Below are 26701 nucleotides of genomic sequence, written 5' to 3'. Positions count from 1 at the left end.
TCTGCCACTACGGCCTTTTAGTTTGTGCACCTCCTTCGGGGAGCAGAAAGACCTCTCGGTGACCAACACGGTGCCCGAACAAGAGGTTCATTGCTGCCAGGAGCAGACCTACAGGAGCAAACCCTCCCCGGAGCTCCTGGGCCAACACCTGCGCCCACGGGTCAGCTTGTTCCTGGCAAACACGGCAACCTTTCTACATCAAAGGCATCATGAGCAAACAGCTGAACCGCCTATTGACCAAGAGAGCACTTTGGCTGGAGAAATGAAATGCAGAGGAGCAGCTTGGAGAAGCTCTGAGATAGCAGAAGTGCACAGGGGGAAAAAAAAAAAAAAAAGAGACTTTTCAGGTAAAATGACGAGCGATGGTGGCTTCAGCCCAGTCTAGACGCAGAGCCGGGCCTGTCTCAGGATCTGCTGGAAAAACCCAATGAAGGGTGATAGCGTTGCCCTCATAACGGGTGTGCAGGCCCACGGGGCTTCATTAAGCAAAGGTCTCGGCCCTGCGACGGGGTGCTGAGGAGAGGCTGGCGCCCAGGAGGAGCCCACCCTCGAGACAGCCGCTGCCGACGCAATGTCCCTGCCCACCAGGGGACAGATGCCACGCGGATGCCTGGAAGGACGGCGAGAGGGAAGACAGTTTGGCAATGACGTGTCGCCAGCTTTGTGGCAACGACGTGTCGCCAGCTTTGTGGCAACGACGTGCGAGCTTCAGCCGCGGGGCTGCGAGCCCAAAACCGGCACGCTGAGACGACACGGGAGCAAGGCGGCGCCACGCCATGCCGGCTCCCACATTGTCACAGGGCCTCTCCCGGCTTCTGGGAGATTTTTCACCAGCCCCACGTTGTTGCTACACCTATTCCTTCGTGTTTAAAGCTCCCCAGAAGAGACGTGGCGGGTGTTTCCCAAGCGGCTCGCCGTGCCTCCCCAGCAGATGGGACCGGAGGACAAACCCAAGCCATGCAGACCACCAACGCCACAAACAGAGCATCCAACCGAGCGGATTTTGCTGTTGGCAGCTGCAATATGGAAGATTCGCTCAGGACCTTGCTGGGCAGGATGGAAGCCGGGCAGATCCAGTGCTGGTGATGCTTGGCACGGCAGCATTCGTGCACGTCAGGAGTGGGGACAAGCATCAGGAAAGGGATGGCAGTGCCCGGGGCTCCTCCTGCGGTGTCAGGGGAGAAAGCCTCAGCCCTGCTTTGTGGCTGTTATCAAACCCAGTCCAGCTTGAGGACACGGCGCTTGAAGGACGGGTGTAGCTGGGACACTCCTGGCTCTGTCTCCCCAGGGCATCCCACGGCAGAAGGGTCTGCGAACGTCCCTGCCGCTCCTGTTCGCCACTCCACGGCGCTTTTGCAGCCCAATCGCCGCCCAGCAGAAAATACCGAGGCACAGCAAAACATCCCTTTGAAAGGGAATCTTGTTTTATTAAGAAGAAAAAAAAAGTGGGTTACTTTTACCCTCCTGCCACGGTGGCTAACGCTCTCATGGGGAGCTCCAGAGTCTTGACCAGATGCTGCAAAACATCCCCCCGCGTGGGGCACAGCCCTCGCCCCTGGGAAACGGTGCTCTCGGGGATGGCTGGGCTCCCTTCGCCCGCCCCACGATACCAGCTAAGCGATTTGCTCCTGGTGGAAAGTGCTTGCTGACCCAGCAGGCTGGAGCCGCTCCTTTAACAGTTTCCTGGCTGCTGGAGACGCTTTTCCAGGTTTCAGAAGTGCCTGCGGAAAAACATGAAGGTGAGGAGCCCCGGGAGGCAAGCCGGGTCTCCAGGGCCGGAGCGGAGCAGGGGGTGCTGGTGGGCTCTTCCCTGCCAGCAGCAGAATGTGGTTTGAACACTTTCTAATATTAACTAGACGTTTTGCTGTTAACGAATCATTCCAGATTTTGCAAATTAAGTCTTTAGAATGCAGAGCCCAGCCTAGTGCTCCTCGGAGAGCTGGGACGGAGAGTGGGGATGTCTCACAGCCAGTTTTCCAGGAGACACTGACCGGCAGGGACGCAGAAGAGACCCATATGGCTGCTCCTTTGGGGACGGTCCCCCCGTGCTGCCCCTGGACAAGGCAGGATGGCAGGGGACAGCCAGCAGACCTCCCTCAGACCCCCACAGTGTGTCCTGGAGGGTCTCCATTGATGGCCCAGCCCGGATGGTCCCCGAGAAAGCATTCTGACGGGTCACACTCCTGTGCCACAGCACGGACCTGTGCCCCCAGCCTGGCTCAGGACCAGGAGGGGCTGGGGCTGCACCAGCCCCATAACCACCAGGAAAAAGCAGGAGCGGCCGCTCCCGCTGCGCCGAGAGGAAAAACAACCCCACGCCAGCCCCGTTCCCTCTGACGGGCATCCGCTGTCGGGGGGTCGGGGGGAGTGGGGTGCTGCTCCCCACCCAAACCGGAGCCCGGGCTCCCCCTGCTCCCAGCTCCGTGCCGCCGGCTGCAGCGCGCTCCTGGCCCAGGAGCTCCCGATGCTCCGCTCCTGCCAGGCTCGACACCTGCTCTTTAGGGAGCCTTTAAGCTTTGGGTTTTTTTTCTTCTTTTTTTTTTTTTTTTTTTTTGTTCCCCCAAACTCCAGGAGGAATCCCCTGCTATCAGCTGCTCTCCTGGCACTACGATCCTTCATTTCCAGAGATAAGAGACAGAGCGAGACGCTCGCTCTCCTGCGTTCCCCCGCGCTGCCTGGACCTGGAGAATTGCCGCTCTCGCCAAAGGAGCGTGATGGGGGCACCGGCAGGCTCCCAGCTGGCAGACCCCCGGGAAGCTTGCAGGGAGGCAGTCGGAATAATCAGTCTTTGCCCTTCTCCAGTGCCTTTCAGCCGAGGATCTCAAAGCACGCTGATCCGGAGGCTAATTAGGCAGAAACGGGAACAGCTGGCAGGACAGCGGCGGGATGCGAAGCGGCCTCGCTGGCTGCTCGCACCGCAGAGTAGTGGGCTGAAGGTTGTGCATCCATCTCTGCTCTACCCTGGGATTAACTCTTACTTGCCTCCCGTCTCCCTAAAATCGTTGTTGATGCTCTGGGTCCATCCCAGACGGATGCAGAGCTCGCCCTCTGGCAGACGCAGGTTGGTGATTAAGACGATGACTTATTTTCCAGGCAGGATTGGTCCAACGCTCTGGGCAGGGGGTGGAGAACCCGAGCCCTGATCCTCGTACTCTCACTGGTTTGGGGAGCAGAGCAAAAACTGGGGGCTCCGACCCCTTTTGCCTGAGCAGGGCTTTGCGGGAGCGAGCCTCAGTTCCCCGGGCAGGTTTCACCACCCACAGCTGAACGGGGGCTTGCAGCGGCCCGGCCGAGGCTCGTGATGGCCACCCTGCCCACTCAAAGGCGGCTGTGGGGCCGCAGCTGGCAGGCGGGTCCTCCTGCCTTCAGGCACAGCTTTCCCGGAGAAGCTGAGCAGGATCAGGTTCCTGCCTGTGGATTAGGAGGTCCATCCCGGGGACCACAGAAATGCTCCTCCCCACTCCGAACACCGACCTTTCGGCTTTGGGAGCGTCCTGCAGCAACAAGCTCCACGTGCTCATCACCCATCACACTTCTTTCAGGGATTCCAAGTTTCCCTGCTCTTTCCAGGGCAGCTCCGTGTCTCAGTGGTCTCCTAAATCCATGGAAATGATTTTTTTTTTTTTTTTTTTGTAGGCAACGCAGACACAGCGGGGCTGGGAAGCTGGAGAGCGTGGCGTGGCAGTGACACTCCTGCAGCCGCTCTGCCCGTCTTCCCATCCCTCCTGGCACAAGCTCCCTGCGCTGCTCCCGTCCCCAGGCCCAGCGCTCAAACAAATGGTCTCTTCCCACTGCCGCAGGTTCCTGTGCTTGAGAAAAACCACGGGAGGAGACAGGGGGGGTGGACAAACAGTTAGAAGGCGAGCGCTAAAGGCCATCGACAGGAATTAGATACTCTGTCCTCTCTGTGACCAAGTGCTCACCTTGATGGGCAGAGGGAGGGGAGGCTGTGGGATACGTCTCCGTTACAGACATAAACCTTTCCCTCCCCCCACGCAATGAAAACCGCATCAATAGATCCCCCATCTGCTCACATACATCACACACTTCACTCCAGTTTATTAGCTGGAATAAATCATAAATATTTCATTATACATCAACGACGCTCGACTCCGGGAAGGCGCAATCCATCACCTCGACACTCCTTGCGACCTGCCGCCGTGCAATAAGCTTTCCAGTCTATTAAACAAGATTGATACAGTGTGCTAGGATGGACTAGGGGAATTTATTTACGGAGCACTGGGAGAGGGAGGGCACCGAATGCGTGGTGCATGGGCAAACGGGAGCTGCTCCCATTAGCCCCTTGGACCAGGCAGCCCAACCAGAAATCCCCGGAGCAGCGAGAGGCAGAGAGCCCTCCCCGGCGCGCGGGGCGAGGTAAGAAGATGCTGCGGCAAAGCAGGGACCGGGCCTGAACCCCGGAGCGCCCAGGTCTGGATGCAGGACCCCAGGGCTCCCGCTCCAGGCTGGACCGCACGGATGGGTGGGCAGAGCTCCGTCAGAAAGCTCCCCCCTCTGCCCTGCTCAGCTCCCCCACGCTCGCGGGCACAGAGAGGAGAGCCCAGCGCTGCTGCGGCTGCACGAGAGCCGTAGCTGCTTTTCCAGGACGCTGCTCAGGTCCCTCGGTGCTATGAGAGCTGCCTGTGCCCAGAAATACCTACTGCGGTGCCAGGATTTGGCCACTCTTTGTAGCTCCAGGCTCGTTTTAATGCCACACCTTCTCCTTTCCTTCTGCACATCGTGAGAGCGACCGCGTTCTCCAGCTCAGCAGAGGCCAGCAGCAAACAGAGGGGACCTTCCCAGGGCACAGCGCAACCACAGCGCGGCTCCTCGCCCTCCTCTGCCACCCCGTCCTGTCGCGTGGGGCACTGCCCCCCACGCTTCACCCTTTACTAACTTATTGCTATTGCACGTGAACTGTCACTATCTCCCCTCCATCAGAGGGGCAAAGATCAAGTGAGGACGACGCAGAGCAGCTCTGAGCCCAGGCTCGGTCCTCTCAGCCCCTCGGCTACCGCTCTTTCCATGCCGGAGTTGAAGGAAAGCCCAGCACCAGCCTGGAAAAAACGTGTTTCCTCCAACAGGGACCTTGCAGATGGCTGCAGGTCAGTCCCCAGCTCAGGAACCCGATCTCATGCACCCGAGAGAGACCTCGTCCCTCCAAGCCACATCTCCCTGTAGGAGCAACAGTGGCATTGCTGCTAGTAACTCTCTGGCTGAGTATTGGGTGTTACCAACCACAGAATCACAGAATGGTGGGGGTGGGAAGGGCCCTCTGGAGACCATCTTGCCCAACCCCCTGCCAGAGCAGGGTCACCCAGAGCAGGTGGCACAGGAACGCGTCCAGGCGGGTTTGGGATGTCTCCGGAGACGGAGACTCCACCACCTCTCTGGGCAGCCTGTGCCAGGGCTCTGCCACCCTCACAGCAAAGAAGTTCCTCCTCATGTTTAGGTGGAACTTCCTATGCTCAAGGTTGTGCCCGTTACCTCTTGTCCTGTCACTGGGCACCACTGAGAAGAGCCTGGCCCCATCCTCCTGACACTCCCCCTTTCAGTATTTATAGGCGTTGATAAGGTCCCCCCTCAGTCTTCTTTTTTCCAGACTGAAGAGACCCAAATCCCTCAGCCTCTCCTCATCAGAGAGGTGTTCCAGTTCCCTCAGCACCTTGGTAGCTCTCTGCTGCACCCTCTCCAGCAGTTCCTTGTCCTTCTGGAACTGGGGAGCCCAGAACTGCACCCAGTGCTCCAGATGTGGCCTCCCCAGGGCAGGGCAGAGGGGGTTGATGACCCCCCTCCACCTGCTGGCCACGCTCTTCTTCATGCCCCCCAGGATGCCTGGCGGATGCTCAGCAAGATGCCCACCTGGCACCACGGTGAATCCGGAGCCTCTCTCCGCGGCACGCCACGCTGCTGGGATTGATTCCGCCTGGCTCCTGCAGGGTTCTGACACAGCCTCGGCAACGATGATGTATGTGTACAGATCTATTTAATGAAATGCTAAATGATAGGCTAAATAACAGAAGCAACTTTAGCTTGATTTATTGCGTGGAAACGAATAATGTTTGTCGCTGCTGTCAGCCATCTTGGCTAAGAACAGAGGTTACGAGCGCAAATTGTAGCTAATTAACAGTAATTAGCACTTCTGAAATTCTGGCTTGCGGCTCCTTCGCAGAGGCCTGTTGTGTGTCCCCCCTCGCACAGGTCACCTGCCCGGGCTGCCGAAGGCTCGTCACCTCTCCCCGTCACCCCCCATCCACCCCGGCGCTTCAGCACACCCCGTCTCTGAAACCAGGCTGCTTTCCCGGGGCTTGCTCTGTTCCTCCTCTGCTCCCCGGCTGCTGCCTCGCATCCCCGACCGCTTCCGCTGGAAAAAGCGGCAGGAAAACCCTGGGCTCCTCCCAGCATCCAAGTTAACCAGAGCCAACCCCTGATCCTGTCCCTTCGACAGGTTCTTGGATCCTCTTCTGAGGGACGAGGGGACCCCAGACAGTTCCTGTTAATCCTGCCCCAGGGCGTAACGCTGAACTCTTGGAACTTTGGCTTTTGCGCATCTTTTCCCTCCTGCGCGGACCCACAGTGGCGAGACCTGGCCGGGCTCCCACAGAGTGGCTTGCTGCCGCCTCCAGAGCCCGGCACAGCAGTGGAGCGGCTCTTTGGGGCTACCCAAGCCCATCTACTCTCACCTGGCCGCTTGGACCCGCAAAACCCCTTCCCTGGGCTCGCAAAAGGCGGCGACCAAAACCAAATGGGCAGAGGCATGGGGCTGCTCCGAGGCACCGCTCCCGTTGCGGTGCACCGAGGGTTCGGTGCGCGCCACAACCATTAATAAAGCATCAAAGGCTCCTGAGGGGGAAAAAAAGAGTTTGAAACTTCTTCAAAAAACACATGCATATTAATGACGCACCAATTATTCATGAGGAAACCGTCTCCCCTCGCCAGCAACTTCCAGGGCTCCTGTTTGCTCGGGTGCAGTGCAAAAACCTTTCCCAGTGACCCAGCCCTGCCCGCTGGCACCAGCTCTCTGCCGGGAGAAGTGCCGGCACCGCGTTTCTCCCCCCAGCAGCTCTCCTGGCACCGGCATCCCCGGCACAGCGCCTCAACGCGCTCGCTGGCAGCGGCCCCACCTGTCTGCTACCCGTCCCGCTGCCAAAACCCTCCAGCGGAGCCAGGGCGCAGAAGAAGGGAGGAGAGCGGCTCGGCCGCTGCAGCACAGAGATATCTACCTGCGGTCGCGAACAGGCAGGTCAGCTCCGACAGGAGCCGGCTGCTCTCCTTGCAGGTCCCATCAAGACGGTGTCAGGGAGCCTGGCGAGCCCCGGCGCTGATGCTCTGCAGGGGGGTGATGGGCTTCCATGCAAAACCCAGCCCAGAGCCTCCTCAAGGTCCACAGCCCCCTTCCAGGGGGACACAGGGTTGCCCGGGGGCCCAGCGACCCCTAGAAGGGGGCTGTGAACCAGGCTTCAACCCCCTGGAAGGGCAGAGCCCTTCACCCTCTGGTCAGAGGGAGAAGCTGCCCCGAGGGCTCTGGATGAGCATCACTGAGCTCAGCCCAGCACGGGGAAGTTTGCCGTTGCCTTCACTAGAAAACTGCCCGGCAGCGGTGGGAGCATCCAAAGACACCAACATAACGCGGATGATGCCGGTTGCTCCCGTGCCTCCCCCCCAAACAATATCTGAGAATAATAGGTGGCTGTCACGCTTTGCGGGCCACCGGCCACTGAGGCAGAGCGAGATTTTGATGCTGTTACAGATTTCTACCTGCGTGAAATCTGGAGGTAATTTAATGGCTCACGAGAAAGGAAATAAATCTATTAGAACGGAATCGCTGTTTGTTTACGTGTCTTGCCATGAACATCACCAGGAGCAGCAGCAGCAGCAGGTGTATGTGCAAGCACCATTTATTTACATAATAAAATTGCCAAGTAGATTTGTAGCTCAGGGGCATCCTTGCCTCTCCGTGCGCGTGCCTAACTCCCATTAGCACTAATGGCAGGCGCTGTGTGCTCAGCAAGCGGGGAACAGACCCTCCCACTGCCCTAACGGCTGGTGCTAGGGGATGGAGGGATGCAGACATCTCAATGTGCCGGTTCCTCTCCTCCGACTCGGTCAGGGGACGGGAATTGCATCGCGGCTTCAAGCTGCTTTGCAGCCCTCCCCATCCGCGAGAGCTGTCGGGTCTGCTGCGAGCTGCCTGCTCCTGGGAGAGAGGGGGTTAAGCAACAGATTCCCCACTCGCAAAACTTCTCCAGAGACCCCTGGAGCATCCAGCAGTAGGAAAAGAGAAAAGCAGAGAAAAAAAAAAAACGAAAAAAAAAAAAAAACCCCAGTCTGGAATGAATTCCTGTCATGCTCTGCGACGGGGAAGTTTGTTTGTATTCCACAGGCAGCAGCGCTGAGCCTGCTGTCAGAGCCACGCTGGGAGAAAGGGCAAAACCCTGCCGAGATGAAAGAATGTGAAGCACTGGTAGAGCCTCCCCTGGCATTTACACCTGGGGGGAAAAGAGGAAAAAAAAAAAAAAAAAAAAAAAAAATCACTCAAGGGCGTCTCGCAAAGAGCTGTGCTAATAAGGCACTCCTCCCCACGCTCTGTGGCTGCGCCGGCGGAGCGGGAGACGGAGCGGTGCAGGGAGACGGAGCGGTGCAGGGAACGCTGGCAGCAGCTCCAGGAACCCGGGAGGTGAAAGCTGCAGATAAGACAAGTCTGATTTTAACCCAGGAATTCTGAGCTGCACCCTCCCCGGCTCCGCTCCCTGCTAGGGGAGAGGGGAGCGGAGGACTTGCTGCTGGACAGACCGGGAGTGCAGCTACCCCCGGCTCAGCTGATAAATCAGTGACACCTTCCTCCAAAAGCCATATTTTTACAGGCTCTCAGGCAGCAGGGTGAGAAGCCGGGGTGATGCTCGCTGGCCCCGTGCTGTACCCTCATGGCTTCCCTGCATGTCCTATGTCCTCCGCCATCCTGAAGCCTGTTCGGTGCAAATCCCGTCCCCCCCCCGTGCTCTGCTCTACAACCCTGACCCGGCCGCTGCGAGTGGGCTCATCCCACCGCACAGACCTGCCTCTGCTCTCAAGAGGACTTTTCTCCTGGGGCACCTTGCTGGCTCAGAGGGCTCCGCCGAGCACCGGGGAGGAGGCACAGCGGGGGTAGATGAACCTCTTGTGACACTCAGTCCTGCTGCACCATGCCTTCCCGCAGGATTCCCCCCAAGGGTGCATCTTCTGCTCACTCTGGTTTTAAAGAACTGCCGTTCCAGAGAGAAAAAAAGCACGGAAAACTACACTACAGGAAAGATGTAGATTGTTTTCAGTCCAATTTGCATGAAAATAGGCTATAACCCCAGCCATGGGACTGCACCAGTGAAGTTGTGGTGGACGTATGAGGTGGGCTCTTGGTTGTGTACCGAAGTCTGGAGCCTTGGGTTCTGCAAACAAGTCAAGGCTGAGGTATCGCCCACAGGAGGAGCACTTCTGATGCCTGCTCCTCACGCCCACGCTGATGGGGACGGGCAGGAGATGGGCACAGAACATACGCGCATCTGGTGGCTTCTTTTCTTTGTCAAGCATGTCCAGAGGAGAGCTACCAGGCTGGTGAGGGGTCTGGAGACCAGGTCGTATGAGGAGAGGCTGAGGGAGCTGGGCATGTTTAGCTTGGAGAAGAGGAGGCTCAGGGGAGACCCCATTGCCCTCTACAACTACCTGAAAGGAGGGTGTAGAGAGGTGGGTGTTGGTCTCTTCTCCCAGGTGAGTAATGACAGGACCAGAGGAAATGGTCTGAAGCTGCAGCAGGGGAGGTTTAGATTAGATATGAGGAAGAATTACTTTACTGAAAGAGTGGTCAGGCACTGGGACAGCCTGCCCAGGGAGGTGGTCGAGTCACCATCCCTAGAGGTGTTTAAGAAACGTCTAGATGTGGCACTTCAGGGCATGCTCTGAAGGGCAGAGATTGTAGGTTGTTGGGGTTTTTTAGTGTGGTTTGGTTTTTTTTTTGTGTGTGTGTGTGTATGGTTGGACTCGATGATCTCAGAGGTCCTTTCCAACCATGAAGATTCTATGATTCTATGATTAACTGCGAAGCTCACCCCATCCTCAGCACCATTTCATGTTCCTTCACAGACATAGAGGATTCTAGGTGAACACAAAGGGCTGGATACAGCTGGCAGTGGCGCTGGCAGCTCTCTAAAACCCACAGATGAAGGGATCTGGCAGATTCAGCTTCATCTAGAGACATATCTGAAAAAAAGCATCATCCACGACATCCCCCCAGACCCTCTCCCACCCCCTGCAAGACGGGTTTCCCAGCACGCCCAAATGGCCAGCAGGCTTTGGCTAGCAAACACAAAAGCCCGTCTCCGTACTATTGTTTCAGGGCCTTGGGAATTGCTGCATATGGTCCCTGCTCCAGCCTTGGCTTGGGTTGGCATCAGCCCACCTTACATGACATATGCCAGCGAAGTCCTGGGCACCGGCTTTCAACCAGGAGAGGACAGGACCAAATGGATTAACACAAAATGAGCCCTTTGGCAGAGTCTGGCAGCACCCTGGGTCCTGCCTGCCCTTGGCCGTACTTCATTTCTGGGTACGCTCCGCACATGTAGCTCAGCGTGACCAGGAGCCTCTCCAACCCTTCAGCGCGTGGCAGACCTGAAGGACAAGCAGCAGATGAAGCCTCCCCAGCCTGGGGACACTGCACACCCTGCTCCAAGGGCGCCACGCTCCTCTAACGGAAAATAGCAGATAAAGCAGCCGAACCTTTGAACATTTCTGCAAGCCAGGCAGCCACGACTTCGTAGGTTCACTCATCGTTAGCAGGAGCTCATGGGTGACTGATACGACACAAGCAGGCTGGGCGGAGGGAGCCCCCCACCACCACCCCCCGCTGCCTACAGCCAGAATTACTGCAGATGGGTTTGCCCAGAGGACAAGCCAGAAAAGAAAATGGGTAAGTAAAAATGAAAAACGTTTCTTTTCACATTAGCATTTAAATATTTATAGAAATCCCTGCAGACAACAAGATGAAAAAGAAAACTCCAAGACTAATAAATAAGTAAATGCTCCGAGGTGTGGCAGCCCAGCTGAATGCCGCTGCCACTCAGCTGGTGAAACTTTGAAGAGCGGGGCAACCCTGTGTGCACAGCTCAAAATAATAATTGTAATAATGAAAAAAAAAAAAAAAATTAGGCTAAACCCCTCTGCTTTGGCTTCCGCCCTCTGCGGAACAGCTGAGGGATCAATTACACCTTAGCTAAAGAGAGCACTACCTCTTCTCTCCAGTGCAGTGACCTGTCCCGGGCTCTGCTGAGATGCATTATTAAATAAAGCAGAGATAACGATGGGAGGCCGTTGACTAAGAGAGGCAGCGGTGGGATATGAGGAAAGATATCTGCCTTAAATTGTTTGCTTAAATATACAGAAGCCTGTACTTTTGCTTACAGCGCAATACCGTTAGTCGTAAGTAAATACGTTCTCAATTGTCTCGAGCGAAGCCCGGAGGGATGACTCTTGTTGAAAGTAAAGAACCTGGAGCGATCGCATCCTCGCTGTCTGTCCCAGCGCCTCTTGAAGCCAGAGACGCTCAGCTCTTCTTCAAGCGCTACTACCAGCTCGAACTACAAACGCCCAGCAAAAGCCCCACCACTTAACGGCGCTTGGTCTTGGATCGTGCCTGCTAAAAGCGATCCCTTGCTTTCCTGCGCTGTGAAGGAAGGAAGGAAATCAGGCCACTGGCTTCCCGGCTCGTCCTACGAGCTGTAATCAATTTGTGCAATTCCCCAACCCCGCTCCACTTACGGCGGTGCTGGGTTATGTAAATCAAACGCCAAAAACTGTTCAGCGAGCTAAACAGACAGTGTGGGCACCAGCAGAGTGCCTCGAGCAACGGGAAACCCGGCAAACGAGGAGCAAGGGAAAGCTGAGGACACGAAGTAAGGCAGAAAAAATGATAGATGGCCAAAGGTGGAAGGAAGGTCTAGCTTCAACAAATTTCCTCTTGAGCTGGGCATCTCTGGTGACAGGCAGGTGTCAGGACTGAAGATAACCCCCATCACCACCTAAGCTCGAAGAACAGGCGTCCCCACGGCCAGTGAAGCAGCCTTTCCCACCTGTGTGCTGCTTTAGGGGAAGATCCCGGTGCAAGGTGCAGCACAAGGAAGCCCATCAGGACACGACGAGTGTGTGCGGCAGCTGGGAAATGGGCCCACAGGACCGTCAAACGCAAAACCCGCAGCGCAACTGCTTGAGCATCCCTGCGGAGCAGCTCCGGCTCTCTGCCCCAGCCTCCTCCAGCCTCTACAAGGTAAAGCTCCTACAAAACCTCTGGGTGGGCAAACTAGCAGGTTAACTCCTGCCAGGTTGTTGCCAGAGCAAAACCTCCATCCCAAGAGCTCCCCACGGTAGCTTGGGCAGGACGAGGCCAGGCAGGAGCAGGCTTGGCTTGGCAAGGAACTGAAGAGCGAAGCACAAACAGTCTGTACGTAGATCACAACTCTCGTTCGGAGCAGCGAGCTGCCAGTCTAGCCTCTGCAAAGCTGAATGCTGTTTCAGTGATCATAGAATCACAGAATGGTTCAGGTTGGAAGGGACCTTAAAGATCATCTCGTTCCGACCCCCTGCCCTGGGCAGGGACATCTTCCACCAGGCCAGGCTGCTCCAAGCCCCGTCCAACCTGGCCTTGAACCCCTCCAGGGATGGGGCAGCCACAGCTTCCCTGGGCAACCTGTTCCAGTGCCTCACCACCCTTACTGTAAAGAATTTCTTCCTGATATCCAATCTAAATCTCCCCTCCTTCAGTTTGAGGCCATTACCCCATGTGCTATCATCACATTTCCTGATAAAGAGTGCCTCCCCATCCTTCCTGTAGCCCCCTTCAGGTACTGGAAGGGGTTATAAGGTCTCCTCAGAGCCTTCTCTTCTCCAGGCTGAACAACCCCAACTCCCTCAGCCTGTCACTTCAACATTCAGTCTTAATCGTTACCTTTCCTACCCTGATGGTCTCCACCTCAGCACGGTAAATCCACCCCCCCCAGCCACTGCTGTAGACAACCCTCTGCAGCGTTCATCGCTCCTGCTGAAGAGGCTTTCCAAAGCCCCCATGGTCACGGGGCAATCAGTGACACTAAACACACAACGAACACTAAGTCTTCACAGCACCCGAACCATGAGCGTGGACCAGTGAAAATGCCCCGGGGCCATGTTCCAGCTGTACGCAAGACAATACCTGCTTTGACAGTGCCTGCGATGGGACCGTGGTCCTGTCCTCCGCGCGACTGCTCAGGGATCTCACTCGGATGATTCGATACTGACCTTACCCTACGGGGTTTTTAATTCCGCACTGGAGGAGACATGCTATTTACATAGCAGTAAGTAGTCACTTGAAAGAAAGCCTTGCCAATGAGCCAACGGGCTCTGCCAAGTACCATGAGAAAGACGATTGTTCAGCCCATTTCTTTACCACATCCTGAGCTCAGTCCTGCGCTTCCCCTCTTAACCCACTTGCCGGCTTGCAATTCTCCTGCGAGATCTTCTGACAGGCTTGCAGAGCTCAGCTTGATGTCTCTACAACGTATCCCAGCTGGAGCTGCGGCCGGGACCCCTTGCATTGATCCCTGGGATGGACTGGATGGCTGGGATGAGTCATTCCTGGTGGTCAGAGCCTGAACGAGCCCCTCTCCCTCCAGGCTGCAAGGGCAGCTCTGCCGTGGCATGGCTTGAAAGGTAAAAGCAACCAGAGACTGAGGGGGAACAGCCTGGATTTTGGAGATGTGGGTGCCTGCTCTTCCCACCAGCTCTCAGCTGGGGTGCAATTGCTCCACGCCTCTGAAAACTGGACCCCGTGTAGCAGAGGTTCTCGAACAAGTAAGAGGTTGGCATCCAAGAGGTTTGATACAACCAGAGCAGAGCTTTAGTAGAGAGTAAACAAATTCTGTGCCAAAAGCTGCTCTCATTTACAGCTACAAAAACCCCAAGTCACTCTCTGAACTGCTGAAAACACCAGTCCCGCGTGCAGTCAGGGAAACACACGGGTTTCATTTCGCGGCGTCCTGACGACTCTCCGACTTCCAGCCATCCGGCAAAGCTGGCAATATTGTCTCCTCAAGGAGAAGGAAGCAGAAAAAGTGAATTCTCTCTCCACAGTGTTGGAGTGCGTGTGCATAAGTAACGTTTTGAGATTATAAAGGAATCTTTACACGCGGCTGATACACTAGACACCATGCCATCTTTGTGTTTTTACTTCCAGAAACTCCTCCTAAACGAGGGCTGAGGGCACGGCTGGTCTGGCTTCACCGGAGAGGCTGCCCGGTAGGTGCCCACAGCCTCTGTTCCTGTCCCATAGAGATCCGGTGGGATTGCCTTCCTAAAGCAGCACGTGGAGCTGTGTTTGGGGCACCCTTGGCATTTTTTGGGGTGTCCTTTCATTTGTGGGAACACAGGCCGAAGCTCTCAGCCGCCAGCAAAGGAAGCGGGTGAGCGCTGCCATCCCGCCCGACTCACGAGCTCAAGCTACGACAGGTTCAAAGAGCAGCTCCTTCGGGCCGGCCTCAGAGGGAGCCACCGCTTCCTCCGGTGGGTTTACCAAACCGGTAAATCACATCGTCTGCAAGACATTATAATTAAGGAATCGTTTCTTTAAAAACAGAATTTGCATTAACTGGATTTGTGACTGGGAAAGACACTGCAAACAAACAGAAAACCTGCAGATTAGGATGCTAATGAGATGCATTTCTATTTATAATCTGCCTTGATCAGGCTAAAGCATTTTCTGTTTCAGGTGTCAGTGCTGTACCCGCAAATGTAAGCAATTCCCCTGGCAGGGAAACACCTGCTTGTCTCTGGGGACAGGCAAGTGCCAGGGAAGAAGCCTATGCCGGAGGGATGGGGTGCATGTTCCTTGCTGCTTCTCCTGCCCCTTCTCCTTGGGGGCCAGCCCGAGAGGAGGAATGGGTTGTGTCTGGCCAAGGATGACCTGGCGAGGTGTTTCCTACAAATACCAGATTTCTCTGCGCTGGAGGACTGCAGGCAGCTTTGCCTTTTCCATAAGAAGTGGTGGGATGGAAATCAAAGAGCTGGGGCTGGGAATGGCAAGGATCTGCAGCTGGTGCCAGCAAGAACCACCCAGCTACGGACTGGAAAGCTCAGTCTGAAGAGGACAGACGGACACCAGGAGGTCCCTGCAACCGGTCTGAGAGAGTCACCGGGCTTGGTCCCTTGACTGGGGATTCACGGCTGCAGCAAAAGCAGGTCCCATTCCTGGAGCGAGCTGGGAACTGCAGTGCTGAGCAGGACGCTCCCAGATACTCGGTGCCCGAGTTCGTAGATCACAGCGGAAAGGCCGAGAGAATGGTGCGTTCAGCAAGCACACACAGATGCACAGCATGCTGCCGCCTGCCCGGGCTCGGCAGCGTCTGAAAGCCTGCCAGGACTGACGGGTGCTTCTCATTTCTCCCAATGATGTCTTATTCCAGATTAACTTCTTTTTTCTTTCTTTTTTTTTTTTTTTTTTTTTTTTTTTTTTTTTTTTTGAGCTCCCTCTTTCACTGCAGAACATCCAGAAGGAATAGAGACAGCATGTCCACCCCAGCCTCCTTTTCCTCTAAAGCCTTCAACAACTCCACACGGGAAGTCTTTTGGGCCACAGGAATTATTGTTAATGGGAGCCTGGGGGTTTCGTGACCTGCGTAAAAGGATCTAGCAAAAAATCAGCGATAAACCAGGACTTAGCAATGTGAAAAAAAGCTACAAGGCTGTTTTTTTTAAATGTAGCTTAAGGAAAGAAACCTAAAAGATATGAGTCATCATTTTGAAATGCGCATCAAACAAGTTAAATAACTCTTACTTTCTTAACAACATATTAATCAAAGTGCATTGATTCTTGAATCAGGTTCTACTACCAACAAGCTTTCTATCTTCTCCATCCTGATGCATGCATTAAGAGAGTTTTATTCTGACAGATACAATATAGCAATCAATAAAATCTTATTATATGGAGCTGAGATACATGGATTTGTTGGAGGATTTATGCACTACTTTCAAACCCGGTGCTATTTCATGTCTCAGCCTTAACCTGTAATTGAAAATAAATCTCCCTGAATACACCAGATTCTAATTTTCTGGATGTATGGGCAAATGTGAATGGAAGCCGGCCCTCCCTCGGGGAGAAGTCCGCTTTCTGATCGTATCACTCCCCCTGCGCGCACCACTGTATTGCCAGATTCCTCCGGAGAGAGCACCCAGCCCGGCCCTGCCCGGGCAGGAAAACACAGGGGCAAACGGGCAGCGCCTGGGCACCGCGCTGCGCGACTCCATCACGCTCCCCAACCCTCCGTCCCTGTCCTCAGGCCTCCAAAGCCGCTCACTGCCTGACGATCGCTGCCTCCTGGGCAGAGATAACACAATCTGACAGCGCCAGAGGCTGAGCGACGCGAGCATCGCACGGCTGGGACGGGTGAGTAAGGACCAGGGAGCGGGATGACCAGAGAAGCTGGTGTTTGTCTGCTGCTTCCCTCCAGCTCCCAGAGTTTGCTCGGCGATTGCTCATAGAATCACAGAACAGTTTGGGCTGGAAGGGACCTTTAAAGCTCATCTAGTCCAAGCCCCCTGCCATGAGCAGGCACTTCTTCAACTAGACCCGGTTTCTCAGAGCCCCGTCCAGCCTGGTCTTGAATGTTTCCAGGGATGGGGCATCTCCCACCTCTCTGGGCAACCTGGGCCAGGGTTTCACCACCCTCATTGTAAAAAATTTCTTCCTTCTTTATTCCTTTCTTCCATCCTTCCTGCTCAGCGGCACGTGAACGTGCTCAGAGATTGCCCCTCACCTCGCGGGGCACAGGGCAGCTGAGAAGGTATCGCAGGGGCAGGAGACAGACGACCGTAGGCATTTCTCCTTTGGGTTTGTCTCGGCCTCCGAGGGCTCGGTGCCGCTCGGATGTATGACAGCAGGTGGATACCCAGCAGTCTCCCTGGAAATGGCTGGAGGGGACTTTGATCTAAGCAGCTCTGTCAACAGTGTTAATACAATAAAAATAATCAAATTCACTGAGATGGAAATGAGGGAGATGGAGAGATAGGCAGACAACGGTGCAAATCAGAGGGAATAAAGAGGACAGGAGAAACATTAAATCACCTGCGCAACGCCACAAGTTCAGATGCGTTTCAAAAGAGCCGCGATCTTGAATTCATCAAAAAGTCACTGTGGCATCATGCCTTTTTATCTGGTTTTTTTTTTTTTCCCCCCAGAACACAGAGATACACGTACTCGTTCCTTCTCTAAGTGGAGGCGCAGACCGGGCATGTTCGCAGAGGGATGCCCTGGCTTCCCGCACGGTGCGCACACGGTGTTTGCCTCTCGTCCTGGGGGGAGGAAACACAGGTTTGCAGTTGCTGCACTAAATGCCTGGTCTTTCCAAGATTTCCCTAGAAACCAAGCAGGGACACCTCCCACCAGCCCAGGTTGCTCCCAGCCCCGTCCAACCTGGCCTTGAACCCCTCCAGGGATGGGGCAGCCACAGCTTCTCTGGGCAACCTGGGCCAGGGGCTCACCACCCTCAGAGTGACAAATTTCTTCCTGATATCTAATCTAAATCCACCCTCTTCAAGACTGAAGCCATCACCCCTCGTCCTATCACTCCATGCCCTTGTAAAACGTCCCTCCCCATCTTTCCTGTAGGCCCCCTTCAGACACTGGAAGGCTGCTATAAGGTCTCCCCGGAGCCTTCTCTTCTCCGTCTGCTTCAGGTGTCCTGTAGGTCCCTTAGTCCGGCAGCGAGAGGAACGCTAGCTAGTACAGAGTCAGAAATGCCATCGCCTGGGTTTCGGGAGCACCGTACACCGACCTAGGCGACCTGCAAATGGCAGATACAGCAGATTCTATCCCGGCAGCGGCCAGGCTTTGCCTCTTTGGGATTCTGCCAGTGTGGTCTCCACTCCAAAGTTACCCGCCGCTGCTTAATGGGGGTAATTCACCCTCCGGATCCCAGTCGCTATGACGGAACACAACCTCCTCAAATCCCAGAAGTGTTTTTTGACCACCACGGGGACATTCGCTGCCTCCGAGTGATCTCCAAAGGCTGTCATCATGGCGGGGGCAGGCAGGGCGAGCACAGGGTGACGGGGTTCGCTCACGGCACCGCCGGCTAAATGAAACTTTGGAAAAAAATCGCCCCATCGACCCAATATCCACAAGAGAGGGAGCAAGCGGTCAGGAGAGGAACGAAAGGAAAGAAAGGCAAAGAGTTGGGGAACAGGATGGGGAAGGGAGTTAAAAGCCCACCGTCCTCCCTAGGCAGCTGCTGGGGACATGGGGGAGGCAGCCTGGCAGGGGGTCTGCCGCTGGGGGGGTCGTCCAGGCAGCCCCCGACCCAGCCCGGATCCCCCACGCCTGTCTCCGCTCCCCCCTCCCTTATTCCTAGCTCTGAGCTTTGCTCAGCTAGTGAAAGGGTTAAGTTTAATTTATACTGATTTCTATTTAATATCATTCTCTCCCCGTAGGAGCCGGCAGCTGTGAGCTGATTGTACTCTCTCATTATGCAGTCTGTATCACTAATGGCCTGTGACAAAGGCATGCCATCTTCCCGGCCTTACCCCCGAGAGCCAATTAAACACACATACTCCCTTCCTGTTTGCAGCGCATTACAATGAAATTAAACTGAATTTCAAAATCATTTTCTCCTAAAGACATCTCTTTGCAATAATTAATGCACGCTATTCCTTTGCATCTGAAATATTCATCAGGAGTGTCGACTAAAAAAAAAAAAAAATTTTTTTAAAGCTGATTGCCCCGCACCCTGCACGTCGCCCGATGATGCTCCAGTCCCAGCCCGCGGTGCCCGCCCGGGATGGGGACCCGCGGTGACACTGCCGGCAGGGCAGCTCCACGTCTGCTTGGGGCTAACAACAACAATAAATCACAGCTTCTTCAAGAACTGTAAATAAATAAGATCACACAGAAGGCATCAGAAACCCAGTCTGACTCCTGACTCGACGGCACCGCTGACACACAAGTAAAAGAGGGGCGCGGGGAAGCCAGAGCTGCGCGTATGTCAAGGTTAGGCAGAAATGAGCCATCCCGCCCTTCTGCACTGGTCAGATTAACTGGTGGTCAGGCTCGGTGCTGGCAGACAAACACGCTGCCTGTATCTACCCCACTGCCCAAACGGCTCCCGGCCGGCAGCAGGAAGGTGGGCACCCGAGATACCAACCGGCAGCGGGGGCAGAGCCTGCCAACCCGTCCCGCGGCCGGTTTAGTATTTAATTTAAATTGCAGAACGGCGCCGGGGGACAGGGGGACAGGAACCTCCGACTGGGGAGGTCTCTGACCACCCGCCACGCGCAGAGCAGGAGGTGTAATTTGAAGCCCAGAACTTCTTCATGGCCTGTCACATCCATTCCCTTTGGGAAAGGTCTTCAGCCTGGTACCCTCTTGAATTTGTTATCCCACATGATGGGCAGGATTAGCCGTAAGAGTTCTCCTCCGAGAACTCACTGTCCCAGCCACGGCAGTTCAGGTAGGGACAGTCCCGATGGCATCCGCTGCTACCACAGGGAAACGGGATCTTCTCTCTGTTTGCAAATATCTGATAAAACCTACCAAGGCGCACACAGGACCCACGCACAATATGTATTATTATTATTATTAGGGTATTATCTTCTAGTGAAATGTGATTTGAAAGGAGGAAATACCAGAGGTGTCCCCATCCCTGGAAACACTTCGTGTTTCGGGAACATTTCTCTTAGTTGAAAGGGAAAGGCAAACCCTGAGAAAAACCCAGAAAAAGAAACATTTCCTTTGCATTTCCACAACGTATCATGGAAAAATAGAATGAGCCTTGGTTTCAAATTAAAAGGCCTCTTTATTTGCAAGACTCAGACTTTTCACTTTAAAAAAAAAACGTTCTGGCAATTTCAAAACCCCTTCCCAAGCCGCTCCCGCACTGAAGACACCCGCTGTGATTTTTCCCCAGAAAGTTCAGCTTCCCATCAATTAATATTTTCTGGCTGACAACTGCCAGTTCCTTGAAAAGCTGCCACGCAATGCTGGTGGCCAAGCCCGTGACCCCAGACCACCCCCGGCGGCCACGCTGCCCGTGCTCACGGCTTCGACCCTACACACCTTAAACACTCCGCCATCACCAGGAGCGCAAACCGCCCTGCGGACACCACACCGGCGGCGAGAAGGGAGGCAGGATGGATCCAGCACCTCGGAGCTTAGGTGAGGGTTTTCCACTGACATGGTCCCCGCGTAAATTAAGCTAAATCCCACCCGTCTGCAAAGTTTGAGTCCCCGGAAAACATCAAGCACCAGTACATTATGCTTACAAGCAAGCAACCCCAGCCATACCCCGTTACTTGGCTAAGTACGGCCAACACAAATGAAGTTCCTCCAGCACTTGGAAGCACGTCCAGCCCGTACCCCCAGCCAGGCTGCGACCCCCCATCTCCAACCCCCACCCCCAGCAGCCGCGGAACCTCGTGAGCCCAACCGGAGCTGCTGCCCCCCTCTCCCCTCGCTGCCCTCTGCCAGCCGCCGCGGGGAAGCCATCGCGGTACCTGTTTTGAACCAGCCGTCGGGCGTGAAGGCATCTGCTGTGTCTCTGGGTCTGTTCCAGTACTCGCGGAAGACGGAGGGTCCTTTCACGAGCAGTTCCCCTTCCTGGCCCTCGAGACCGGGTGTCACCTAGGACAAGCACACAGTGAATGCATCCTGGGGAGCAGCTGCATCGCCTCCGCCGCCTGTCCCCCAGCGGTGGGGGACAAGCGGGACCCATGTGTGTGCCTTGTGCCCTCCCAGCCTTTACCGACCTCCGACGCAGCCCGTCCACCCGCAGGACCTCTTTCCTCAGGTGGAAGGGCTCCCCTAAGTGCCTTCGATATTCAAAAGCACTGAAAATATACGTCCGTGTTATATGAAAACAAGAACTGCCATCCTGGAAGAGGAGGGAGAGGGAGAGGGAGAGGGAGAGGGAGAGGGAGAGGGAGAGGGAGAGGGAGAGGGAGAGGGAGAGGGAGAGGGAGAGGGAGAGGGAGAGGGAGAGGGAGAGGGAGAGCTCTCACATGCACGCAGCTGGACAAGAAATAATTTTTTGGAAAAGTCTGGTCGTTTCTGACCTCTGGATGGCCTGACGCAGACTGGCTTCACAACAGCTCTCCTCACCCTGCTCCCACCACAGCACCCATCACCCTCTGCCAGGGTCAGGTTCTCTCCCAGGAAACCATTTGGAAACATCCCCCCCCCGCCCCATCATCCAAGGCTGCCCCCGGAGCCTTGGCACAGTCTGGGGTGTGGGATGCTGGGGGGGCATCAGCAGAGGCAGCGTGTCACACTTTGCAATCTCCAGGCACCCCGACCAGGGCACCCACCCGCTCGAGGAGACCCTCTCCCATCTCTCTTGGGCCAGACTGCCTTTCCCCGTGGCGGAGGCTCTCGGGGGATGGATGAAAACGGGTCACAGATGCTGCGTCCTGAAAGACCCACACATGCCTGACAACTCCGTGGTCCGTCCCCAGAGCGCTGCTGCCCTCCAGGCCCGTATATCTTGCCGTGACAGCAGCCAGCTGAAAGGGCGAGCGGAGGGCTCAGCCTTGGAAACGGCAGCCGCCGGGGACACCGGCCACCAGCGGCACCGCTTGGCACTCGCAGCAACCTGTCGCTGGGCTGGCAGCGGCGGAGCCCTGCCCTCCCCCAGGACCACTGTCCCGCAGCAGCTGGGAGATCGGATCCCGGTCCGGTGTTGAAGGCAGCACCACCGCTCACCCCACATGTACTAGACTTGTGGCGTCCTCAGGGACGAGGACCATCCTCCCGCCCGCCGCGGCCGGGCGATGCAGGCAGGAGGGCAGCCGCTGCGAGGCCGGGGGAGGCAGGGGACGATGCGCTCCCGTGACTCCGCCACGCTGCTGTCTGCTCTGTTGACAGAGAGAAAACTTTGCTTTCCAAAACTGTCAATCTAACACTCCTGGGTTGGTTTTTTTTTTTTCCTGAGGAGGTGGCAGGAAACACCATCTGATTTGGTCTCAGGGACGCGCGGCTCCTTTCAGGCTCGCTGGAAGGCAACGGTTGTAGTGACAACTTGGTACCCTGCAAACATGCGCGGGCAGGTTTTCTATGGCAACAAAACAAATATCCTGCTGTTATGGAAACTGGAGAATGGCAGGAAGGTCACAGACTTGCCCGACACTGCACAGTATCTCATCTCCCCTGCACATGCACCGCTCTGTAATTATAAGGACGCGGGCAGGCTAAGAGATGAGGCACTAGAGAAGCGCGAACGTCGCACCGCACGTGGCACTGCGTTAACCTACAGCCCTTTGCAGGGAAGACGCGCAAAGCCAGTGCTGGGACGGAATATCACGACGAGCTGCGCTTGTACACGTCGCTCCGTCCCTTGGCAGAGAACATCCCGGTAACAGGAACTCCCAGCCACTTTGTACCTGAGCTGCCGCAACACGCATGAGATGATAGATACATCTGGGACCCCGAGAGTCAGCAATGCCAGAAAGGCAGCCGCGAGGGAAAGCGGTAAGAGCAGAAGTGGAGAGGCAGGCAGAACCCCAGAGCAGGGCAGGCTCTGCGCAGCCTTCGATGGAAACGAAGCTTCTCTAAAGGAAACTGCTTAGAAACCTGCTTTTAAGGCACACTTCTTGTTTTAAGTCATTTCTTGGTGTCCTGTCTTGGAGGACGAGGTGACCTGGGGCACAGCCCAGGCACTTCTACAGAGCCACCTAAATGCCTCCATGTGTCACGGGCTGGGCTGAGCCCCGGAGCCCTGGCTGTGCATCACCTCCGCTGCCTGGAAGATGCCGCAGGAGAAAAAGATCCTTAATCCACCTTGCCGAACGATGGCAAGGTGAGGACGGTGCTGGGTGAGTTCTCCCCTGGGGATCTGAAAGAAGGAGCCTGAGGACCAGACTACCCACAAGCAGGACAGCACAGAGGAACCCGGGATCCGGGAGAGCCAAGCACCGAACCTCCAAACCTGCAGCAGCAAAAGGGCAAGAGGCACAAAGCCTGAGCGGACAAGAGTGGCAGGGACATGGCAGGTGATGCAGAGGGACCGGCAAGGCAGGGTTTCAGTGCTGTCACATGCAGCGGTGTAATTTTACGACACAGCTCCTTCTTCTCACTCCTTTTCCTGCTGTGGCGTCACAAAAAAAACAAGCAACGTCCTTGTGCACCTCAGTCCCCGCAGTGTTCCCAGTTCCAGTTCCACCCGTCGGGCAGTGCAGCCCTTACAGCCCTGCCCGCGACACCTCTCCTCCCGGGGGGCAACTCCGGCCCGCTCACCTGCCATCCCATCCGCCCCATCTCAGTACACGTAACAGACTATTGAAATCACATTACAGGCTTTTTAATTACTAGCGTGAGCCTCCGAGGCCAATCCCTTCATCCATCGGGCTGCCTCCGACTCCCCCGAAAGGGCTGAGGAGGGGGTGGCGGGGGTAAGGACGGCGAGGAGCTGTGCTCAGCTGCCTGAGCTTCGTCCACAGATCCTGCCAGACTCCTGTCTTCTGCTCGGCAGCGCCGAACGCAACAAGGGGTGTAAATCTGGCTACTACGAACGTCTTCGATCCCAGCCCGCCCGGCTGAGCCCTGCCCTGCGCAGGCGCTGCCCGGTGCCAGCCGTGCCGGGTACTGCCCTACCTGCGCCACCCGCGCCGTGCCCCGGCGCAGCGCGGCAGAAGCTGCCCCGGGGGCCAATCCTGCGCGCTGTTTACCTGCGCGCTGCCATGTCTTGCTGCGAATCCAGCCTTGAACCAGCTCCAAATTTCTTGTCATATCAACGCAAATTTTGGCAGCGGCTCAACCCACGTCTTATCTCGAGCAGAGCTCCTTGGCAGCAGGCACCTCCCTGTTGTGTAATTTAATGATGTTATGGCTGGCTTGCAAACAGTAAAACAGAAAGGCCGTGACGTTATCTTAATAGGATTTTGCTTGCTGAACTCCGAATGTCACTGGCACTGCTCCCCAGCGCAGCAGAGGGGACACAAACCACCCCAGCGCCAGCAGCTTCTGCTGCTCGCAAACAGCATAAATTAAAATTCAAGGTTCAAGGCATTTGTCTCCGACAATCCCTCGCATCTGATCCCCGCTAAAATCCCGCATCCCCCCAGCTAGCTGGCTGCTAACCCACTTTGAAAGCGGGGTTTTTGTGGCAGCAGCGTGTTTGGTTCTTTCCTCCGTCACATCTCAGCGGCCCCCGTTGTTGATACGCTGGATCGACGCTGCAAGCAGCTGCTGAAAGCATCAGATCGCTAATTGCACAGATATCCTCCTCTCCTAGTGCCATATTTTAATGCACGTTTCAGCTGCTTTAATGCATTCGAGCAACTTTAACGCCCCGGCACAGCGTGCCCCTGAAGGTTGCTGTTTGATAGCTTTCTGCTGTAAAACCGATGCGGCGAGTTGAGCTGGGCCAGCCGGCACGCTAGATAAGATTACATTTTCCACGCATGAAAATAAAAGGTTGTAATAAATCCTTTGAAGGGCTAAATCTGGGTGATTATAAAATGCATATTTTCCCTGCTTCCATTTTACCTCTTTATTAGGAGGAAGCGAGGACGGTTTGTAAATAGCTGGGAATCCCCGCTTGGCACGCGGCCCTGGGATTTGTTCAAAGTGGCCATTTGTTTTCTTGCGGTCTCTGATACAGGCTGCCCCGCGCTCCTCCGGGAACTGCGGGAGAGGAGCTTGTAATGGACTTTAATGGAATTAGGGTCTTTTATGGAGGTAGGCTCGGAGCGGCGTCTCTGTCGCTGGGAAGCAGAGGAGGCATAGCAGATTCCTAAGCGGAAACATGTGGAAGACACGGAGTGAAAGCTGGAAGGCGAGGCTTGTAAGGGGAGGTAATAACGCGTTATTGGGCTGATAGGATTGGGAGGAAGACAGACAAGCTTTTAGGGAAAAAAAAAAAAAAAACCCACACACCTTCTTCAGGTTGCAAACAGTAGGTTTCAGGGGGACACATTTAACTTCTACCAACCCCCTCCTTCCTCCTGACCCCCCAAAAAATAATAATCTGAAGCTCTTCCCTGGGTGAGTACTCAAGGCTGCGGATCAGAGCATTTCCCTCAGGAGGGACCTTAAAAGGGACCGTGCAACTCCCGTGCCCCAGAAGCGCGAGGCAGGACGTTTGCAGACGGTTTTCTGGGATGGGGCGAAGCGGAGCAGGGAGGGGGGCAGCGCAAGGGCCTGCAGATCTCCCGTCATTTTCCTTTTCCTCTTCCCTACTTCCAGTTCTGCCCCTGGGTCCCCACTCCCTGTCCCACCCTCCCACAGGCTGCTTTCCGACTCCTCCGCAGTCCTCCCTCCAGGAAGAACCAGCCAGCCCCACTCCTGCAAGCTGCCACCACCCCGGGCTCGGAGCAGCCCGGCTTCCTTCACCACGGCTGTTGCCAGAGCCGGAGAGAACAGCCCGGGGCGTCCACAGGCCGGGCACCACGGCTGACGCAACCAAGAGAAGCAAAAGCATTTACGTTCGTGGGGAGGAAGGAAATGTTTCTGCAGCCCTGCCTCCTCTGCCACGGCCCCACAGCGCTGCTCAGCTTGGAAGTGCTTGGCATTTTTCCCCACCTTGTAAATAAGTGATTACTGCGATCACAATAATTAAGCAACCCAGCCTTTTAAGTGACTAATAGAAGACAATAATTTATATGTGTGAGGTTTATGGAAGTGATGGAGCCCTTTTAGCAGTTCTCGCAGAGCAGTAACTTTTCTCTGGTTTTTTTTTGTGTTGTTTTTGTTTGTTTGTTTTTGTTTTTTTTTTTTTTTAAACATACCAGGAGCACGGAAAATAATATAACGAAGCCTGAAGAACTGCCCCCGCTCCCTCCCTGTAGGGTCGAGCTGTGGAGCATGGATGCCCTGCCACGCTCGCCACCACGCTGCCGCAGAAGCTTCCCTGCCACCAGCGCCTCCAGACACGCTCCCTGCCCCGTGTGAGACCACTCACTCACCCCTTCAAGATTTCGGTGGCCCGGAGAGCGCCGCGATACAGCAAAGCCTTGCCACAACACGGCATCCAACAACTCCGCTCCAACTGACCTGGAGAAGGCATGGGAGCTCCAGGCTGTGCTCAGACCCGGCTCTTCCAGACCATGGGATCACGCTACGTCCAGTCCTGCTGCGGCGGGTGACAAGAGAGATGAGGACATGCTCACCTGCCTCCTAAAAGGAAGCTGGAGACCAATAATCCGCTTTATAGTGCCTTTTAATCACTGTCTCTCTGGGACATATTTGAATGGATGTCCTAGAGGTGTGAGGCTTGCTAGAGCATTACCAAATTCCCAGGCAATCCGAACGCTCACGCACATTCATCATTAAAAATTGCCCGCCAAGTTGCGTGTTTTTGTAAAAGCATTATCGTTCCTCTGAGCTGCGTGTCCTGCAGCATCCTGCAGAAGGCAAGCAGGAGGCAATTTAGACACAGAACAATTTTCCTCCTGCTGGAAAAAGGCAGATTTCTGCTCCTCGGGGACACAGCACAGAGAAAGAAGGGAAAAAAAAAAAAAATCCCAACCAAAAAAAACCCAAGCCCAGACTGTAATCTACAAGGCCACATTTCACATCTGTTTTTGCAATGTTAACTTTTATAAAAGGGCTGGGAATAACGCAATCAATTTACTTTTCATTTTGGAGGGTTATAAATTTAAAAGCAAGGCTGGTGCACAGTGGAACTGGAACATTGAAACTTGTTTTCAAAAAACCCAACCCTCT

General features: G+C 55.4%; 1 protein-coding gene across 10 annotated transcripts in view; it reads right to left on the bottom strand.

The window, feature by feature from the left end:
* ACSF3 (acyl-CoA synthetase family member 3) overlaps positions 1-26701 on the bottom strand; it is a 70089-nt gene that overhangs the window by 11260 nt on the left and 32128 nt on the right. For 6 of the 10 annotated variants that reach the window (XM_054198188.1, XM_054198193.1, XM_054198186.1 and 3 more), the window contains one exon: positions 20539-20665. In XM_054198188.1, coding sequence (XP_054054163.1) covers positions 20539-20665 — 127 coding nt within the window. Of the gene's footprint in view, positions 1-1437; positions 1722-2603; positions 3805-10319; positions 10642-19828; positions 20256-20538; positions 20666-26701 lie in introns of those variants that run through there. The other 4 variants (XM_054198185.1, XM_054198190.1, XM_054198187.1 and 1 more) reach the window with 4 other exon arrangements.

The sequence above is a fragment of the Rissa tridactyla genome, chromosome 4 (genome assembly GCF_028500815.1).
Source record: "Rissa tridactyla isolate bRisTri1 chromosome 4, bRisTri1.patW.cur.20221130, whole genome shotgun sequence".
NCBI lineage: Eukaryota > Metazoa > Chordata > Aves > Charadriiformes > Laridae > Rissa > Rissa tridactyla.
The sequence above is the reverse complement of the archived record's forward strand: the minus strand, read 5'-3'. Positions and strand labels throughout refer to the sequence as shown.